At 40.9% G+C, this 17563-nt stretch overlaps 1 protein-coding gene across 1 annotated transcript in view; it reads left to right on the forward strand.

Annotated features, from left to right (window-relative positions):
- The window catches only part of dchs1b (dachsous cadherin-related 1b), a 100033-nt gene extending 82696 nt beyond the window's left edge, over positions 1–17337 (forward strand). The window contains exons 8-21 of the mRNA XM_079599511.1: positions 67–163; positions 360–517; positions 2806–3655; positions 5227–5466; positions 7031–7156; positions 8299–8508; positions 8721–9587; positions 10493–10606; positions 10733–10944; positions 11244–11395; positions 11780–11910; positions 12036–12322; positions 12686–12827; positions 13089–17337. Coding sequence (XP_079455637.1) covers positions 67–163; positions 360–517; positions 2806–3655; positions 5227–5466; positions 7031–7156; positions 8299–8508; positions 8721–9587; positions 10493–10606; positions 10733–10944; positions 11244–11395; positions 11780–11910; positions 12036–12322; positions 12686–12827; positions 13089–15712 — 6210 coding nt within the window. The 3' untranslated portion in view covers positions 15713–17337. The remainder of the gene's footprint in view (positions 1–66; positions 164–359; positions 518–2805; positions 3656–5226; positions 5467–7030; positions 7157–8298; positions 8509–8720; positions 9588–10492; positions 10607–10732; positions 10945–11243; positions 11396–11779; positions 11911–12035; positions 12323–12685; positions 12828–13088) is intronic.
- The last annotated feature ends 226 nt before the right edge of the window (positions 17338–17563 follow it).

The raw sequence follows: 17563 nt of genomic DNA on the forward strand, positions 1-17563 counted from the left end.
AAGTTGTTTGTATCAAGTGTAAGCAGCCAGACTGTACTGTTTAAAAACTCGCTTGATGTTTTCCAGGTTCAGGAGGGTCTTCCTGCCGGTTCTTTATTAGGAACTCTTCACGCCAAAGACCCAGATGAGGGAGAGAATGGCACTATTTTCTACTCATTATCAGGTAAACAAGAGTCCAGAATATTTCCTATGTGTTGGGTATTATTATTGCCAGAGGATGTTTATGCAAAATGGTAAAACTGTTAAACGTAAACATATGTCCTCACAGTTATCTTTGTGCCCAATATGATGTATTGTACAGCTAATTATACTACCATATTTGTCTATATTTATGCTTCCATTTGTCCTTGCTTTTTAAGGCTCCAGAGCAGAACGTTTCTCCTTGAACCCAAATACCGGAGAGCTGCGCTCCTCTTCCCCCTTGAGGAGAGCTGAAAAGGCAGAGTACGGCTTCACTGTTACGGCCTCGGACCGTGGAGCTCCATCTCAGAGCTCTTCAACTGCCTTACTTGTACAGGTGAGACTGTTTTTGTATTTATTTTTTAAAAATTCTGACTTTTTTAGGTGGTTGCTTACTGGCTCAAGTCATAAGTCTACCCTTAATAATTTTTTATTTAGTTAATCTGCCAACGTATTAAAGAGGCAATATTATGCCCTTTAACAAAGTCTTTTCATGAACCTTTTCAAAGTCTTGTTCACTAGAACAAGGTTTTCATGCTTGAATGTTCAAAAAACACATGAAGTTTCACATATTTTACATTGTTGCTCTGGGGAGCATTTCCCGAAAGCATAATTTGCAAACTATGGTCGCAAGTTCCCGTCGTTATCAACACAGATCAATGAGATGGTGTTTCCCGAAACCATAGTTCAAACGAACATTCGCAAACAGCATTGTTGTGTGGTTGGAACAAAAGCTCTCGGCCTGTGGTTAAGATAATAGTTTCTTGTTTGCATGACATGTGGACTTAATAAATCCTTATCTTGAGCAAAATAAGCAAGCTGACATTCAGTACTCTCTATATCGTTTATTTCAAATATATACAAATGTCACTTATGTCTTTTAGTTTCTCAAGAGTACTTTTTGAAGAGTGCGTACGTTCATGCTCTAGTAGACAAGAACAAGCCTATGATGCCTATGACCCCATAATTTATAGCAAAAAATCTAGCATTAATTCGATCTCAAACGGATTAATTATAAGTTATTACTCCACCACCTGTGTGACATCATTTACCAACATGGTTGAAGGCCAAATTTGCGACAATACGGTTTCGGGAAACAGTCGTGAATTGCTAGTTGATTTCTTCAATGATGCACGAAGCAGCGAGTTACGTTGTTGTACGGGAAATGCACCCCTTTTTAGTTTCTGTCTCTATGAGGCCCCTCCTCAAAAAAAAGCGCAATGTTCTCTTATTAGTCGGCTGGACCAATGTGTTGTGATTGGTCAACAGTTTCAAGCGTGTGTCAGAAATGTCACGCCCCTTACCACTAATGCAATTCAACCAGGCCTCATCCCTTTTTTGCATATGCCTTGGGCATGTAATTTTAAATGATGAATATTGTGACGTGTACGTTCCCAGAAGAAAACTAAAGACTACAATCGAGGCATTTTCAGGGAGTTCAGAAACAGTGTGCACTGATATAGAGTAATTATTGTAGTGGGCTTTGTAACGTTGCAGACCTTTTTTCATTCTCAAACAGCAAAATTTCACACTCAAAGTAAAAAAGAGGCTCCTCTTTAAAATTTCACTGCATGAGAAGCAATATGGACAAGTCGCCTTCGATTGTGCCAAACTATCATCATGCTCACTGTCCCCTGAGCTGTGGTATCAATATTCAAGAAGGGAAATGAGTTGTGACCCGGAGGCCAGCTCCTTTCTACACAAACACCTCAAAACTCTCAGGATTACTTCCTGCTCCAGAGGAACGTACTGTAACAGAAAACCATGTATTAATCCCAATGTTTAGCATGGAACTGCGTGAAACAGACATGTCAAACTATATCTTTGACAATAGGATAATTTTCATGGCTTTTCATTCCAATGTAAAAGAATCCGGATTCTAAAGAGTTTATTCTCTGCAAAATTATTCTTGCTGGTTCTTTTTTGTTGCGAAATATCTTTAGTGCTTTTACAGATGTGATTTCAAAAAGGGAATTGGAGGCTAATTGTAGAGTGTGCGGTTGCATGCAATTTCTGTACTCCCTGTTTGTATGGGGAAGATGAGAGTAAGGGAGAAATGGAGTGAGAGAGAGAGACAGGGGGAGAATGCACCTTTGAATCAAGTGTTCCCAGATGGCTCTGATGAGGCCCAGCTGTGGTTCCCCATGATCAAACGGAAAGCTGCAAACTTCGGTCCCCTAACACGGTAGCGCTAACGCCGATACGCTCGCGCCACAGAACTTTGCACCAGAGCAATCTCGAGATAATATTTTACATACCATCAGTAATACCATCTTCGTTTTGAAAGTCCAATGTACTTTGCACCTAAGAGAGAGCCCAGAAATGGATCAACATCAATCCTTCTGTTGCTTTCCTTCCTGTGATCTGGTATGTGTGTACTGTTTTTTTTTTCATGGGGATATTAGTATTAAAGGCTTCACCTGTCAAACATTTTCCAGCTCTACTGTACTTCAAAGACATGGGAAATGGCAGGCAGGTTCATTCCATCTTATTAGTTCAGAATTGTGCACTCTGTTGACATGAGAACACACCTATGCATTGTAAATTGTGGAATACTGTATATGACAAATTAATCCTCTGTTTTTACATTACATCTTCTAAATTCATTGTGTTCCCAATCTGTAGGTCATTGGCTCCACAAGGACCCCTCCAAAGCCCAACACCCTATCCATGACCCTCAACTCAGTGGAGGGTGCCAAGCCAGGCTCTGTTATTGGCTCAGTTAAAGCACATGACCAACAGGAAGTGAATTCGAACGGTCAGGTGACCTACCTGGTAGTGGGAGGCACAGATCATGAAGGAACCTTTATGGTTGACCGTTTGACAGGAGATGTTTACTTGGCTAGAGAGCTGGACTATGAAAAAGGGTCACGGTATACTCTACAGATCGAGGTGGATGATTTCTCAAATGCTTATCCAAACACTCACATGGTTCAGCTGGAAATCAATGTGCAGGATAGTAATGACCACGCACCACAGTTTCCAGAAGATCCTGTCACTATTGTTATTCCTGAGAACATACAAGCCGGTTCCTCCATTTATACCTTCCAAGCTACTGATAAAGATGGTAGTGGCCCCAACAGTGAGGTACGTTATTCTATCCAACAGCGGTGGCCTGACAACCCAGATCTCTTCAGTCTAGATCCCGTCACAGGAGTCTTGAAACTGGGTCGAGAGCTAGACCATGAGGAGACCTCCAGCCTGTTCCTGGTGGTCCATGCCACGGATTCAGCCTCGGACCCCAATCAGAGACTCTGGGGCTCGGTGACGGCACGAGTTTTCGTCACCGATGAGAACGACAATCCTCCGATCTTCAGCTCCCCGACTGCTGTTAGTGTGATGGAGGATCAGCCGGTGGGATTTGTGCTGCTTTACGTCATGGCCCGGGATGCAGATCAGGGCGAAAACGGCAGAGTATCCTACAGGGTCCAGTCAGGAAACACAGCAGGACGGTTCGGCCTCAGCCCGAACAGTGGTAAGAATCATTACTTCTCTCTCATTCGCTCAAAGCCAGAAGCAATTTAGCAGAAAAGATCAGTTTCTTGAAGGGTTTACTCGTGGGAGCACATTTCTATTTTGGCACATCGACCGCACCTCTTTGATTTGGCGTTGGAAATATGCATGTATTAGTTTGAAATTCCTCTCAACCTCCCAGAATACGACCATTTACAGCTCACACAAAATTGGATTAAATTGACAAAATCACCTAATCGACTGAACATCTGTAGACGATTTCCCTTCTATTATTGTCAGATGGTTTTTGGTGTAGGTTAGTGTTTAATTTCTGTTCTAAATCAGGCATATTTATATACTGTATACTATATATTAAAGTTGGGTTAAAGCGCACAATAAAGTCACTGCTGATATTAACCAGACACTTAGCAGAAAGTCTTCACACTGTTTGGACTCTTTAAGGAGGAGGTCTAGAGATGGACGTTAAACACAAAACCAGAGCTACTGTATCCAGAAGCAGAAGCCAGCTCAAACATCTCAATGATGTGTTTAAAGTTAGAGTGTGTTAGGTGGACTATAAATTTAAAAAAAAAAGAGGCCGCACACAGACTTCTCACAAACACACAATAATATTTCGCAGTCAGCAAACAGTCAGGCTGCCATATCAACCGCAGGGCTGTGTTTATCCTGAGTGACCCTCGCTCGGGGGCTTGCTGATGACAGCATTGCAGAGAGGTATAGCTGGAAAGGATCAAAAATGGATCCTTGACAACAACTTTCTTCCCCGGTCTTCATACCAGCAAGTCAGCAAAAAATGTAATTCTAAAATTCCTTATAGAGAGAGGAGCAAAACTGAGGAGAAAAACAGAGGATGAATAAAGCTAAAATTTATGTCAGACTGGAGCTATGGATATGGTGTTTGACTTCTATAATCTTCTATGAACAAATTTATGTTAAAAAAGGACCAGCAAAGATGAATCATCCCTTGAAGAATGCAAAGAGTTCTAATATACTTAGAGCAAGCTAGCATCCCTATTAATCTCAGTGGTATTTTCTCAGCTGGCAAACATATATTATATTATATTATATTATATTATATTATATTATATTATATTATATTATATTATATTATATTATATTATATTATAGTATATTATATTATATTATATTATATTATATTATATTATATTATATTATATTATCATTCAATTATACAGCTACTTTTGAATGGCCATCAAAGGAGACACATTGTTCTGTGGTATGATTATGGTATCATCAGTATTATGCTATATACTATAATAGTTCCATTGGATAACATCAATATTGTACAGACACAGTACTTTTTCTTTTTGTAATCTCCACATTATTTGCTGCGGTGGGCTACTTTATGTCATGAATGAACTCCTAACCTCCTCAAAGTTACCCAGCCACATTCAGGTAGCTTAAGATAGCATGTACATAATGAAATATTACAAATATGCATGCTATAAAACAGAGCAGCTCTCTGACCTCGGTCACACGTCTCCAACCACAGGCCGTGCTGTGAAGCGTGCAGCAGATCTACAGATGTTTTTCTCTTCTCCTCTTCTCCAGGCTCTCTCTCCATCCTTAAACCTCTGGATCGTGAGGAGCAGGAGAGCTACAATCTCACAATTATCGCGGAGGATCATGGGATACCCCAACATTCCACCACTCAAGTTCTGTCTATACAAGTTATTGACATAAATGATGAAGCACCGGGGTTTGAACGCAGTGAGTTTGAAGCCCAAATCAAAGAGAACCAGCCGGCAGGAACAAGCATACTGAAGGTCTCCGCTTCAGACCGGGATCATGGTGAGTGATTTTTATTATTATTTATTGTGCAACAATCCATGTGTTAAATGTTCCTTTACTATTGAAAAGAATCACCTGCATTGTTAGGTATTTCAACCTTTCAGATAGTCATGACCTGTGTCTGAAAACTTTGCCATCTGGTTAAAGCAGTTATGTTGAGTTGCAGTGAGGGCAGTGTTTTTTTGTTTTTTTACGCTTCCTGTGGAGGGTATGTGGGACTCATTCTCAGCCTCCTGGGTTTAGTGAGAGAGTATGAAAGAGAGATTGTAAAGACATTTTTCAGGAAGCATTAATTGAGCAAGCAGGTGCTTGTGCCAAAGCTTGCTAACTTTGCACGCAATCTGGCACCCGTGTGTCTTTAGTCCATGCTTAACACTTGCGTGGACCACTAATGAAACCGGTGTTAAATCCGAGATGAAAAGGTTTGAACCTGAATATTTTGACGTTTGACGTTGCACTTCTGTTTTAATTCAAATCAGGTCGTTCACAACTTCTTTTACATCATCTAACTCAGAATGAAAGGAAAGAGGCTTTGGTTGATTGTTACCAGTCACAGGCTGTGTTTGGAATAGCATTATTATATAATGTACTACTCATACTAATAATTGATCTGACAATTCCAAAAATATGTCAAGGTTTTGGTAAGGAATGAGGTAAGGACTCAAAGATGCAGAGAAATGGGCTTTTGTTGTTATAAATGTATGTAATAAAACACAAACTACCCCGTGGGGGAAAACAGGACCATCAGCTTGACTTGGCAGTACAAGACTTGGTAGCAGGACACGACATGGCTTCAGGAATCAGGAAACAAGGAATGTAAGACAACGAACTGGCACAGGAATGAAAACACAAGGAAAATGAATAGGGAGCAAACAAGGCAGGTAACAAAGGAGGGGAGACAAGTGGGCCAAATTAACCAATAACCATAAATCAATAATCAATAAAACATGACAAAAACATAAGCACGTGGCCAGTGAAAAACAATCACAAGTCACGTGTTCACACAAAACATGAAAAGAAAGCTTGTGTTTTTCACGCGGCCAATGTAAACCTGAACAGCGTGCTACACAAAACGCAACGCCATACGCGGACAGAAAAGCGTACGGCCCGAGCGAACTTGAAACCGTGCGCTCACACAACAAGACGGAGCACACGACCCAAACTAGACATGAGTGCCGGAAGCACAAGACTCGAGCATGCTCACATGAAGACAAGACAATACTGTCAGGGCTCTGTCACAAAACCAAGAATAAACTAGCCTGAAGTTACAAAGTTACATAGTGTACCTTTTAAATTATTTCTCTACATTTTGTAAATTAAATTTATTTTCAATCTCTTAGCTCATAACCATAGACAGTATGCTCATAACTGGAAGCCATTCACATGCGACCTAGTGAGATCATGTGGCAACAATGTAGTATACTTTGAAATACTTTGAAAGGTTTCACTTACTAAAAGATAGTAGGCAGCATGCAGTGTTTACTGTGCAGTATTCAGTAGATAGATAGGCTAGTATTCGATTCTGATCAGAATTATTGATTATATATTTCTGTTATTGTTGCAGGCACGAATGGCTTAGTGATTTACGGTGGTCTGACTGAGGATGGATTCACAATTAATCCAGAGACGGGTGTGATATCTGTCACTCAGGTTCTAGATAGGGAACTTCAGGACCACTACACTGTAACAGGTACATGAACACAGCCAGGATCTGCACGTAATATGGTTAAAACAGTGTTATTATTTATATACTATTATTTTATTTAAGAATAAAAAAAAATGTTGTTCTGTGCTTTTATCGTTTTATATATTTTTTTTTTTAAATGTTTCTATTTATCCTTAAAGCTGCAGTCCGGCACTTTTTTGGGTTTAAAAATATCAAAAAAGACATTTTTGGAAAAAAACGTAACCAGCCAGTGTTCAAAACGATCTGCTTGCCTTACCTCGATTCAAAACGGTAAGCTTGTAATAATGATTTTAATTCCAGTGGTACTGGTGGATTTCCGCGGGAATTTCGAGCATGTCTTTACGTCATTACGTCACTTCTGTACACATAGAGAAGGAGTCTCCGGCTAGCGTGTGTGGATGATGGAGGTGGAGGTTTAGCTTAGCACTTGGTATGGCGGATCCCGAAAGTTTAAAGCGACAATCACCAGGGACAACTGGAGATTCACCAGTTGTAAAACCCAAAGACTTAAAATATATATATTTTTCACGTTTTGACGTGATATAAGCAATCGTTAGATTTAATCAGCATGATAGCCTACTGCAATGCTTCCCCCCACCCACCGAATTTGGTCAGAACAAAAGTGAATGTTACTTACTTGTTCAGATGACATTTTCCGATGAAAATTCTAATGTTGACACTTTCAAAAAGTATACTCTGAGATTGCTGATGACATTAACGTTACAGTATCCACAGCGACGCGGCAGCCTCAATACATTGTGTTCATCCGCGCTGTTTCATGCCGATTTACTACCCACGCACAGTTAATAATTCCGCGAATAACTGCAATTGCAGATTTCTAACAGAGATGGCGACAAAGAGGAAAAACGACGGACTGCAGCTTTAATTTAATGTAATTTAACTTAAACAAAAATTCAAAAATTTTGCTTTGGCAACTAACTGAAATAAATAGTTTTTATAAAGTTTAAATTGTAAAATGTGTACATTTTATTTATTTAATTATTTTAATGGCAAAAGTTTTTAATAGTTCAGTGTTAGTTAACAATAACAACACAATAGCTACTATAAAATATGGTTTTATATAATTATAATTAATAATATTATCAAAACTTAATGACCCTCTTTATATCTTGTGTATGTGATAGTGTATGCAAAAGATGGAGGAATACCCCCTAACTTTGCCAAGGCTAAAGTACACATCACAGTGCTGGATGAGAACGATAATGCTCCTGCTTTCGGGCGGCAGCATTACAGTCTGGAAGTGCCTGAGAACCAAGAGCCCGTGGAGCTGTTCAGCCTCAAAGCCACAGACCTGGACACCGGAGAGAGCGGACGACTGGATTATAAAATCACTGGTAAAACTTTTTTTAAACAATTCTGTACAGAGGAATCTGTAGAAGAAGAGCTTCTACAGTGGATTACAAACCAGATTTAGAGTCTGTAAGTTAGCATGTATTGCATTTTTTTAAATTATCTGTTGTCAAGGCACGTTACTGTTTTGTTATAAAAAGAAGACCCACTCTGCTTGATTATTAACAAATGTTGTGTCTGTGTGTTGCTATTCTAGCTGGCGACCCAGATGGTGACTTTCGGCTCGTCGGTTCCTCTGGAGCTCTGTCTACTTCAAAACCTCTGGACCGAGAGCGGAAGAACAGTTATTCCTTGGAAGTTGTGGTTCAAGATCATGGCAGCCCTTCACTGAGCAGCACTGCCACTGTGGAAATCTCAGTCCTTGATGTAAACGACAACAGCCCCAAGTTTGGCAGCAGTAGCTACACCGTCGATGTCTCAGAAGATGTTGCTGTAGGTTTTGTGGTGTTGGATGCAACAGCCACAGATGTGGATGAGGGCGAAAATGGGCAGATCTTATACTTCCTTAGCCAAGAAGCCAAAGGTGCTTTTACAGTTCATCCAGACACGGGGCGGATCACCACCACAGCACTTCTGGACAGAGAGAAAAGAGCTTCATACACCTTCCAAGTGTATGCTGTTGACCTTTCACCCGCCGCTCCCCGCAACGCCACAGCCCAGGTAACCGTTACCATCCTGGACGTCAACGACAATGCACCATTCTTCATCCAGGACCCACTGATTATCAACGTGTCCAGTGGTAGCGTGTCCACGCATCAGGTGGTGGCCACCATGAGAGCAGAAGATAAGGACTTTGGAGCCAATGGGTCGGTGTTTTACCGCTTTGCTATGTCAGTCCGAGGATTTTCTATTAACTCGCTAACGGGGGAGATCCAGACCACAGAGAAGCTGCAGACCCTCACGCAAACCCAACGCACCCTCATAGTGGAGGCTATGGACCAGGGCAGCCCTCCTCAGTCTTCTCTAGGTGTGGTGATGGTCTACGTGAAGGAGGAAGATTACAAGGGCATTCGATTCTCTCGCAACGCCAGAGATGTCAGCTTACAGGAGAATGCATCTAAAGGTACGCAGAGAATTTACAGCAAAAGATTTGGTGTGCTATTATTCTGGAAGAGTTTAATTGTTACACAAAGCAAGAAATTGTTCCTTGCTGGCCATTTCATGGAAAAAATTAATGATAACATTATCATGTTATAAAATAAATCATAAGTCAGCATCAAATGGTAAATGGTAAATACATGCTGCTGGTGGTATTGAGCACTATTCAGCAAATGTTATTCCTAAAAGAAATACAAATTCTTTGTAATCTTTCATTAAAATAGATTTTTGCGTTTCAGCTGATGTCATCACGGGCATGCACAGTTATGACCGGGGAAAATAATGTTACATTTTTAGAAAATAATTTTGTAATATAGATATTAATACATGTATTAAATATTAATGCAATATAGGTGATGGCAATAAAACCAAATGATAGAGCTGAAAATATTTATATATCGTCCCATTAGGACAGAGATACAACTTAATTCCAGTTGGATAATACTTGGTCCCTCCATACTTTTTACTTAATTTTTTGATGTCCTGTTTTGCTCAGAAACAAAACACATTACTAAAATAAAATGGGTTGAAAATTCTACTTCATGTTGACTTTAAATGAAAATAAGTATCTTCTATGTGATATCTTCTTACAGGTCATACAGTGCATTGCAAAACTATACAGACCTCAATTGTCACTCTTTTATTATAAATCCTACACTAAAAGTTAGTATTTGTGCAATTGACATTTTAAAGTACTGGCATGAGGCAGTTGAATACTTTTGCAATGAACTGTATGATGAAAACTGCAGCATTGTATTTCAGCACTCGCAGGCACAGTCAGTTTTGTGGAGCATTGAAAGCCAATCCATCAATTTAAGTGAGTATGACAGAAGAGTATTGAGTTTTTTTTGTGTGTGTTTTTCCCCACAGGCACTGCAGTCGCCCAGGCTCAGGCTCAGCACCCTGACGGCACTCGCGACGGCATCACTTACACTATCTTCAGTGGGAACAAATACCGTTCCTTCAGCATCAGCTCAAGTACAGGTGAGGTCAGATAGGACATTTTGACCAGATGCATACAAAAACTCATCAGAAAGATGAAAAACAATATTTCTTATTAACAATGGCAGTCAGTTGACCTACTTCAATGCATTATTGGTGCTTTCATAGGTGAAATCTGGGTACAGAGCTCAAATGGCCTGGATTTTGAGGACACTCCAAGACTCCGTCTAGTGGTGAAGGCTGAAACTACATCCTCAAGCTCCTTTATGGCTGTCAACCTGATTCTTCAGGATGTCAATGACAACTTACCCCGATTCCAGCTGCAGAACTATGTGGCTTATATGCATGAAGCACAGGGCTATGATTTTCCAATCCTTCAGGCAAGGGGTCTCATACTTCTAAAAGGTCACATGTAATTGAAAACACATTGAAAAAGTATTAAAACGTGAATATTCTACAAACAACTTTCTTTTACATAGTAACTTTTTGCCATACTAGCCAATCGTGAGTGACTTGAGAAAATGTACTGTAGCTGTCATGAAACATTATAATGAAATTATTTACCGTTTTTTCCCTCACATATTTCTTACTTTACATCAGCGAGTGTCAGATTTAAACCATGTATGACATTGTTCATTTTGGACTGTCTGTTTGATTAACCTGTTTGTGTATGAATTAGGTTATGGCAGAGGATGTTGACCAAGGTCAGAATGGTCAGGTGACTTACTCCATTGAGTCTTCGAGTCAAAGTGGCCTTTTCAAAATTGACCCTCTGACCGGCAGCATCACGACCGCGGCCATTATGGACAGGGAAATCTGGACACAGGCACAGTGAGTGTGTATTATGTGTACTGCGCTTGTTCGGCCAATGAAGTCATTGCTCTGCAGGTCTTTAATTTCCCTCTGTTCTGTGGAATGTAACTGTCCTCTCCAGTGTTATTTAGTTTGTGTGTGATGTGTTCAAGCCCCCGTAGTTTTACCTCATGTGTTTTGTTTCTAAAATGTTCCCCTACCCATGTAAAGTGGTGTGTTTTTAATTTACTACATTTTTGGTCTGTTAGAGCTTTTGGATTGTTGCACAAATATTTTTTTCCAAAAATAGAAGACATCTTTTGTTCTCTCTCTTGATCTCAAAAAACTGAACAGAAACATCTCTCACGTGATATAAGTCAGGAAAAAATCATCTAACCCTTTATTTTATCTCATTTGCATCAGGTTGGTGATAAAAGCCACTGATCGTGGTAGTCCCAAGCTAGTAGGCACTGCCACCATCACAGTGATTATTGTCGACCTCAACGACAACAGTCCTACCATCCCAGTGCCACGGGAAATTAGAGTGCCAGAGAGTAAGTGTGAAAACTGGTGACCTTTGACCCGTTATACTGAAAGGCTAAATTACAAGCACCTAAAAGACAAGACTTTTATTATTCTACATGTATCTGAATGTTGTGTCCCTGCTTCCCTCTTCCAGACTCTCTTATCGGCACTGAGATCACCCTGGTTACTGGAAATGATGTGGATTCTGGCCCAGTTCTGTCTTACTCTTTGCAGCTGGATGCTCCATCACAGGGAAAATTTGATATCCATCGTTACAACGGCCGTGTGTCTCTGACAGCACCACTGGACTTTGAGGAGAGGACATGGTACACATTGACTATTCGAGCTTCAGATTCAAAGCATCAGAGTGAAGCCAATTTAACTGTGCTGGTGGAGGACATAAATGATAATGCACCTACATTTACACAAGATCTATATCAGGTACATTTTTCTTTCTACCATTTGAAGTATTTTAAAAGGAGTGACACAATTTGTTTCTTGTTTCATTAATTTAGGATTGATGTAGGTTTATTGGCTTTGTTTTTCTTTTGTTAACTTTTGTGAAAAGTTTTCTGTGTGAGAAAAAGGGTTTGACTCTCATGGATTAGGATGGCAAAATTACTTGGTTAACATAAATCTATCCCAGAATAAATGTACATGCTTCCATTCGCTCCAGTAAAAAGTATCCAGTCCTTTATGATTGCATTTATTCGTTTAGCAGATGCTTTAATTCAAAATGACATCACTGTGGATACAGGAAAAAGCATGCCAAATAACAGCTTTGTTGTTGCTTTTGGTTTCTAGGTAACACTTCCAGAACATTCTCCACCAGGCAGTCCTGTTATCACGGTAACAGCAACAGATCGAGATTCAGGAGAAAATGGAAAGGTCACCTATCGAGTATTGTCTTCAACGAGGGACGGGTTTTACATTGATCCTAAAAATGGTATAAACTTTATACTAAACATATCAGTGGCATTTTCTATTTATAACAAATAGCATCTTGCAACAAATAAATTGTTCAAAATAAGTGCAATTAGTAGTGAATGATATGTATATAAAGTGGTGGGTTGAGTTAATAAAAACAGCATCTACCTACAAGGTCAGCTACTTGCATATAGTTTAAAAAGCCACTGCCAATAGTTTTAACATAAATAAACTATATAGCATTAACATTGTAGTTAAAGCACTTCCCATGTCTTTCTAGGTACCCTTTTCATCAGACAGAAAGCAGAATTTGACCCAGAGCAGCCCTCTGTGAGTGTAGTCGTCGAAGCTCGTGATGGAGGATCTCCACCTCTATCATCTTCTGCCACGGTCCAAGTTCAGCTGATGGACGTCAATGATAATGCCCCCATTTTCCATCAGTTGGAGTACAAAGCCACAGTGTCTGAGGACCAGCTACCTGGAGCCACTATCCTGACCTTAGAGGCAGTAGATGGAGACCTATCTCAGGAAAACTCTGGTTTTGATTTTGCAATCGCCAGTGGGAATGTTGGAAATGCTTTCCAGATTGAGAGTAGCGTTCGTTTCATAGAGGGCCATGGCTTCCAGACCGTGGGAACCCTGATCCTGGCAGAGCGACTGGATTTTGAGGCGTTATCACGCTATAACCTTACCATTGCGGTCTCGGACCGTGGTGTTCCCCAACGCAGCTCCAGCGTACCAGCCATCATCACAGTCACTGATGTGAATGACAACCCTCCTGTCTTTGGTAGAGCTGAGTACATCGTGGCTTTGAGTGAAGGGGCAGCTGCTGGTACAGAATTCTTACGTGTGACTGCAACTGATCCCGATTCAGCTCCTTATGCTGAGGTCCAGTACAGCATCAGCTCTGGAGATGAGATGAAACTCTTCTCTGTGGATCAATGGACTGGGGCACTGAAGCTTCAAAGACCTTTAGACAGAGAGAGCCGAACTTCCCATGTGGTTATAGTACAAGCTTCAGATGGCCATGGTCATTTTGCCTTGGCTCCTATTAATGTAGAGGTAAAGGACATTAATGACAACAGACCTTACTTTCCCATTGCTATGTTAACGGCCAGTGTCCGTGAGAACCAGCCACCCAACTCTGCTGTGACTGTGTTACATGCAATCGATTATGACACAGGAGTTTTTGGACAGCTGAAGTATTTTTTGATGGACCACTCCAGCCTAGGAAAAGACCTCTTCTTGGTAGATCAGAACTCTGGTGAAGTTCGTACCAGGCAGATATTTGATTTTGAGAAGGTAAACTCATTTAACTTCATTGCTTTGGCTGTGGATGCAGGCAACAACTCAGCTACAGTCACAGTGCAGGTCTACGTCACAGGGGAGGATGAGTATGACCCAGTTTTCACATCTTCAGACTTGTCCTTTGAGGTACCAGAGGGAGCCCAGAAAGGTCAGAGCATTGGGCAAGTACAGGCCAAAGATGAGGATGGTGGGGTGGATGGGATTGTACTGTACTCCTTCCCCAATTCCTCTCCTTACTTCGATGTGAATAAGACCACTGGTGTAATCTACCTAAAGATGGACAGCTCTGGCAGCTCAAGTGGTGGAAGTCGCTCGAAGAGGGAAACCCGCCTAATGACTATGGATGTTACCGCACACAGTCCCCTTGACACATCGAGAGCAGCTTCTGTTCAGCTAACCATTGATGTCACTAACACATCATTTGGTCTCGCAACAGACTTTAATGTCCTCCTTGTGAGCATAATTGCTGCCTCTCTTGGAGTAATAGTTTTGTTAGTCATAATTGCTGTGGCCCTTTATCTAGTAAGATCAAAGCGCAAGAAGAAAGGACAAGACACAGGGAATAGTACTGTATCTTCAGGCACAGCTTTGCAAAACTTGGATGAGTCTAAACCCGCAGGGGGTGACAGGATCTATCATCAAGCACTTCCTGGATATGCAGGTGATGAAGAAGGAACAGGTGGAGGCTCCTATACTCGAGGAGGATCCTTAGATCCTTCTCACTCCAGTGGACGGGGATCTGCCGAAGCAGCAGAGGATGATGAAATCCGGATGATAAATGAGTACCCAAGAGTTGCAAGCATCACCTCCTCAATGCAAGAGCACATCTCTGCCAGGGGCCCTGATTCAGGTATCCAACAGGATGCGGACCAACTCTCTGATATTTCTTGTGAACCAGGGCCACTTGATGCAAGCCAGTGGTTCAAAAATAAGAAACTGGGGAGCATTAGTGGGAGTCTCAGCGGTACCCTACTGTCTGGTCAGCTCCCAGTCTATAGAGATGAAGGTGGGGGCTACCTTGGAGTAGGTCGTGGGTTGAATATTTCCCATCCGAAAGATTATGCTTTCCCTGAGGATGGAAAACCCTCAGTTGATGGCTCCCTCACAGCCATAGTGGCAAGTGACGAGGAACTGCGAGGCAGCTACAACTGGGACTACCTTCTCAACTGGTGCCCTCAGTTCCAACCCTTAGCCAGTGTCTTCACAGAGATAGCCAGACTAAAAGATGAGAGCTTACCTCCAAACAACCCACGCAGACCTTTCCAACCTAAAGTCAAGACAGACCCCAAGCCAAGAATTGACCCTCCGCCCCTCATTACCTCAGTGGCTCATCCAGGGGCCAAATCTGTCCCACCCAAACCCGCCATAGCACGGACGTTCCACCACTTAGCATCGCTAAGGCGTTCCCCTATAAGCCACGAGGGTTCCATCTCCTCAGCAGCGATGTCTCCCAGTTTCTCACCTTCTCTGTCCCCACTTGCTGCACGGTCCCCAGCCGTCTCCCCATTCGGGGTCACTCAAGGTCCCTCAGCCTCCATCATCAGCACCACAGAGCACTCTCTGGAGCACAGTGATGAGGCTGAGATGAGAATTTAATGCTACATTGCACTCTATTTTGTGGAGGCCGTTTTATGTCTTTTGATAAGACATTATATTAGTCACTCTTAGCATTGTTTCATACCTGAAAAAGGCAGCATGAAGAATCAGTCGCTAAGCCATGATGGTGACGCAGGTGTCTAGTAACTGAAAGGGTAAAAACATTGTGTGGCGACGTTACCCTTCTTCAGAGCCACCGCAGTGTTGATGTGAAGTGAGTTCTGTGTTGCTTTGTTTTGTCTCGCTGGCTGGCCAGGGAGGCAAGATGTTGACTGCTCCTTTTGTTTGTTTCTTTTTATATTGATGACTCAAACAGCTTTGAAACTCCAGTGTTATGTTAAGTCCATCCAAAATAGCTGCTATTGTCATACTTTGTAGGCCACAATGAGAACTCTGCAGAAAATCAAACTGATGTCACTATATTTGTTTATTACCAGGAGATGTTATTTTTTTTTCTTTATTTTTTTTTGTATAAAAAAAAAATGCTAATCAGTTTCATTTATATGTTTTTTTTATGAAGGACTTGCCATTGTTTTGAGTGAAGGAGTTCTTACATTTTAGTGACATTTTTTTGTATGTATATTTATATGTATGCTAGCCATAATAAGTGTATTATCATTGTATAGTGTCTAGGATCACCATACTGTGCGGTTGTGAAAATTGTGACACTTGTAATGTGAATGATTGGAAGATTGTTGTATTTTATTATTTATAAAGAGAAAGGCTGAAAGTGTTGAAACTTCCCATGTTGCTTAGTGTTGTATTATAGGCCTTTTCAAGTTGTATTGTCTTTTGCCCTTTGAACTAGATTGTTAGCATCTTAGCTAATTTATTGTAAAAAAAAAAAAAAAGGAAAAAAAAGACGGGCCATACTTTTTTCGGCTCATCTGGAGACCTTTCGAGAAATTGTTGAAACCTCAAAGACTCTTCTGTATATAAAGGGGTTTCTTCCAAAACAGCAGCTCTCTCACACTGTTTCTATGCTGCTTTTTCTGAAAATAAAAAAAGTTTTGTATTGTCTACATAACTTACGGTTGGGTCGTTAGTCAATTTAGTGTGAAAAAAACATTTGGCCCATCATCTAGGTCTAGGATGTAGTTTATTCACCTTTCAGAGTAAGTCACTAGACAATGGACCTTCTTTTGTAATACACAGTGGATATTTTCTGTTTTGAAAAGAAGCTTCTGAAGTGCCCTGCATTTTTTTTTTATCTAACAATCTCGGTGGAAAGAGATTTAAGCATTTGAATGACCAGAGGGGCTGTTTTGCTACCTGGTGCATGCCTGATACCGCCACTGCCTCAAGTGTAACTGGACCCTGTTTAGCACTCAGAACAAATGCAACTCAAAGAGTGGTCTGACATTTCTGAAGTCTGTCTTGCACAATTCATTTTAAAAGTTGACATTTAATTGTCTCATAGTCTGGAAAACAACAGATTCCAAGATGGCTGCCTACATTCCAGCAGCAGTACAGTTTAATCATCTGTACATATTTAAATCAAATATTAAATTCCTACTGATTTCTTTTGTCAAACCTGAGTCTTCTGTCTTCCTTCCTCTACGTTCAAATCCAAACATGGATGGGGAGTTTCAAAGTAACTGAAGCGTAGCAAAAGGCCAATCATCTGGCTTTTAGAAAAAAAGGAAACAGGAGGGGTCAGAGTCAAATTTGTCCTTCATTAAAAAGCAATTTGAAAGGATACAGTATGTTCCTAAAACCTAGACTAAAGCCGGCCCTCAGGCTGTGTATAGCTAGACACAGGGTGTGCCTGTTTTAAAATCGCAGCCATTAAGAAATATTTCCATGAATGTCAAAAAAAACAAAAAACATATTAACATTTATGCACCATAT

The sequence above is a fragment of the Phoxinus phoxinus genome (genome assembly GCF_949152265.1).
Source record: "Phoxinus phoxinus genome assembly, chromosome: 23".
Lineage (NCBI taxonomy): Eukaryota > Metazoa > Chordata > Actinopteri > Cypriniformes > Leuciscidae > Phoxinus > Phoxinus phoxinus.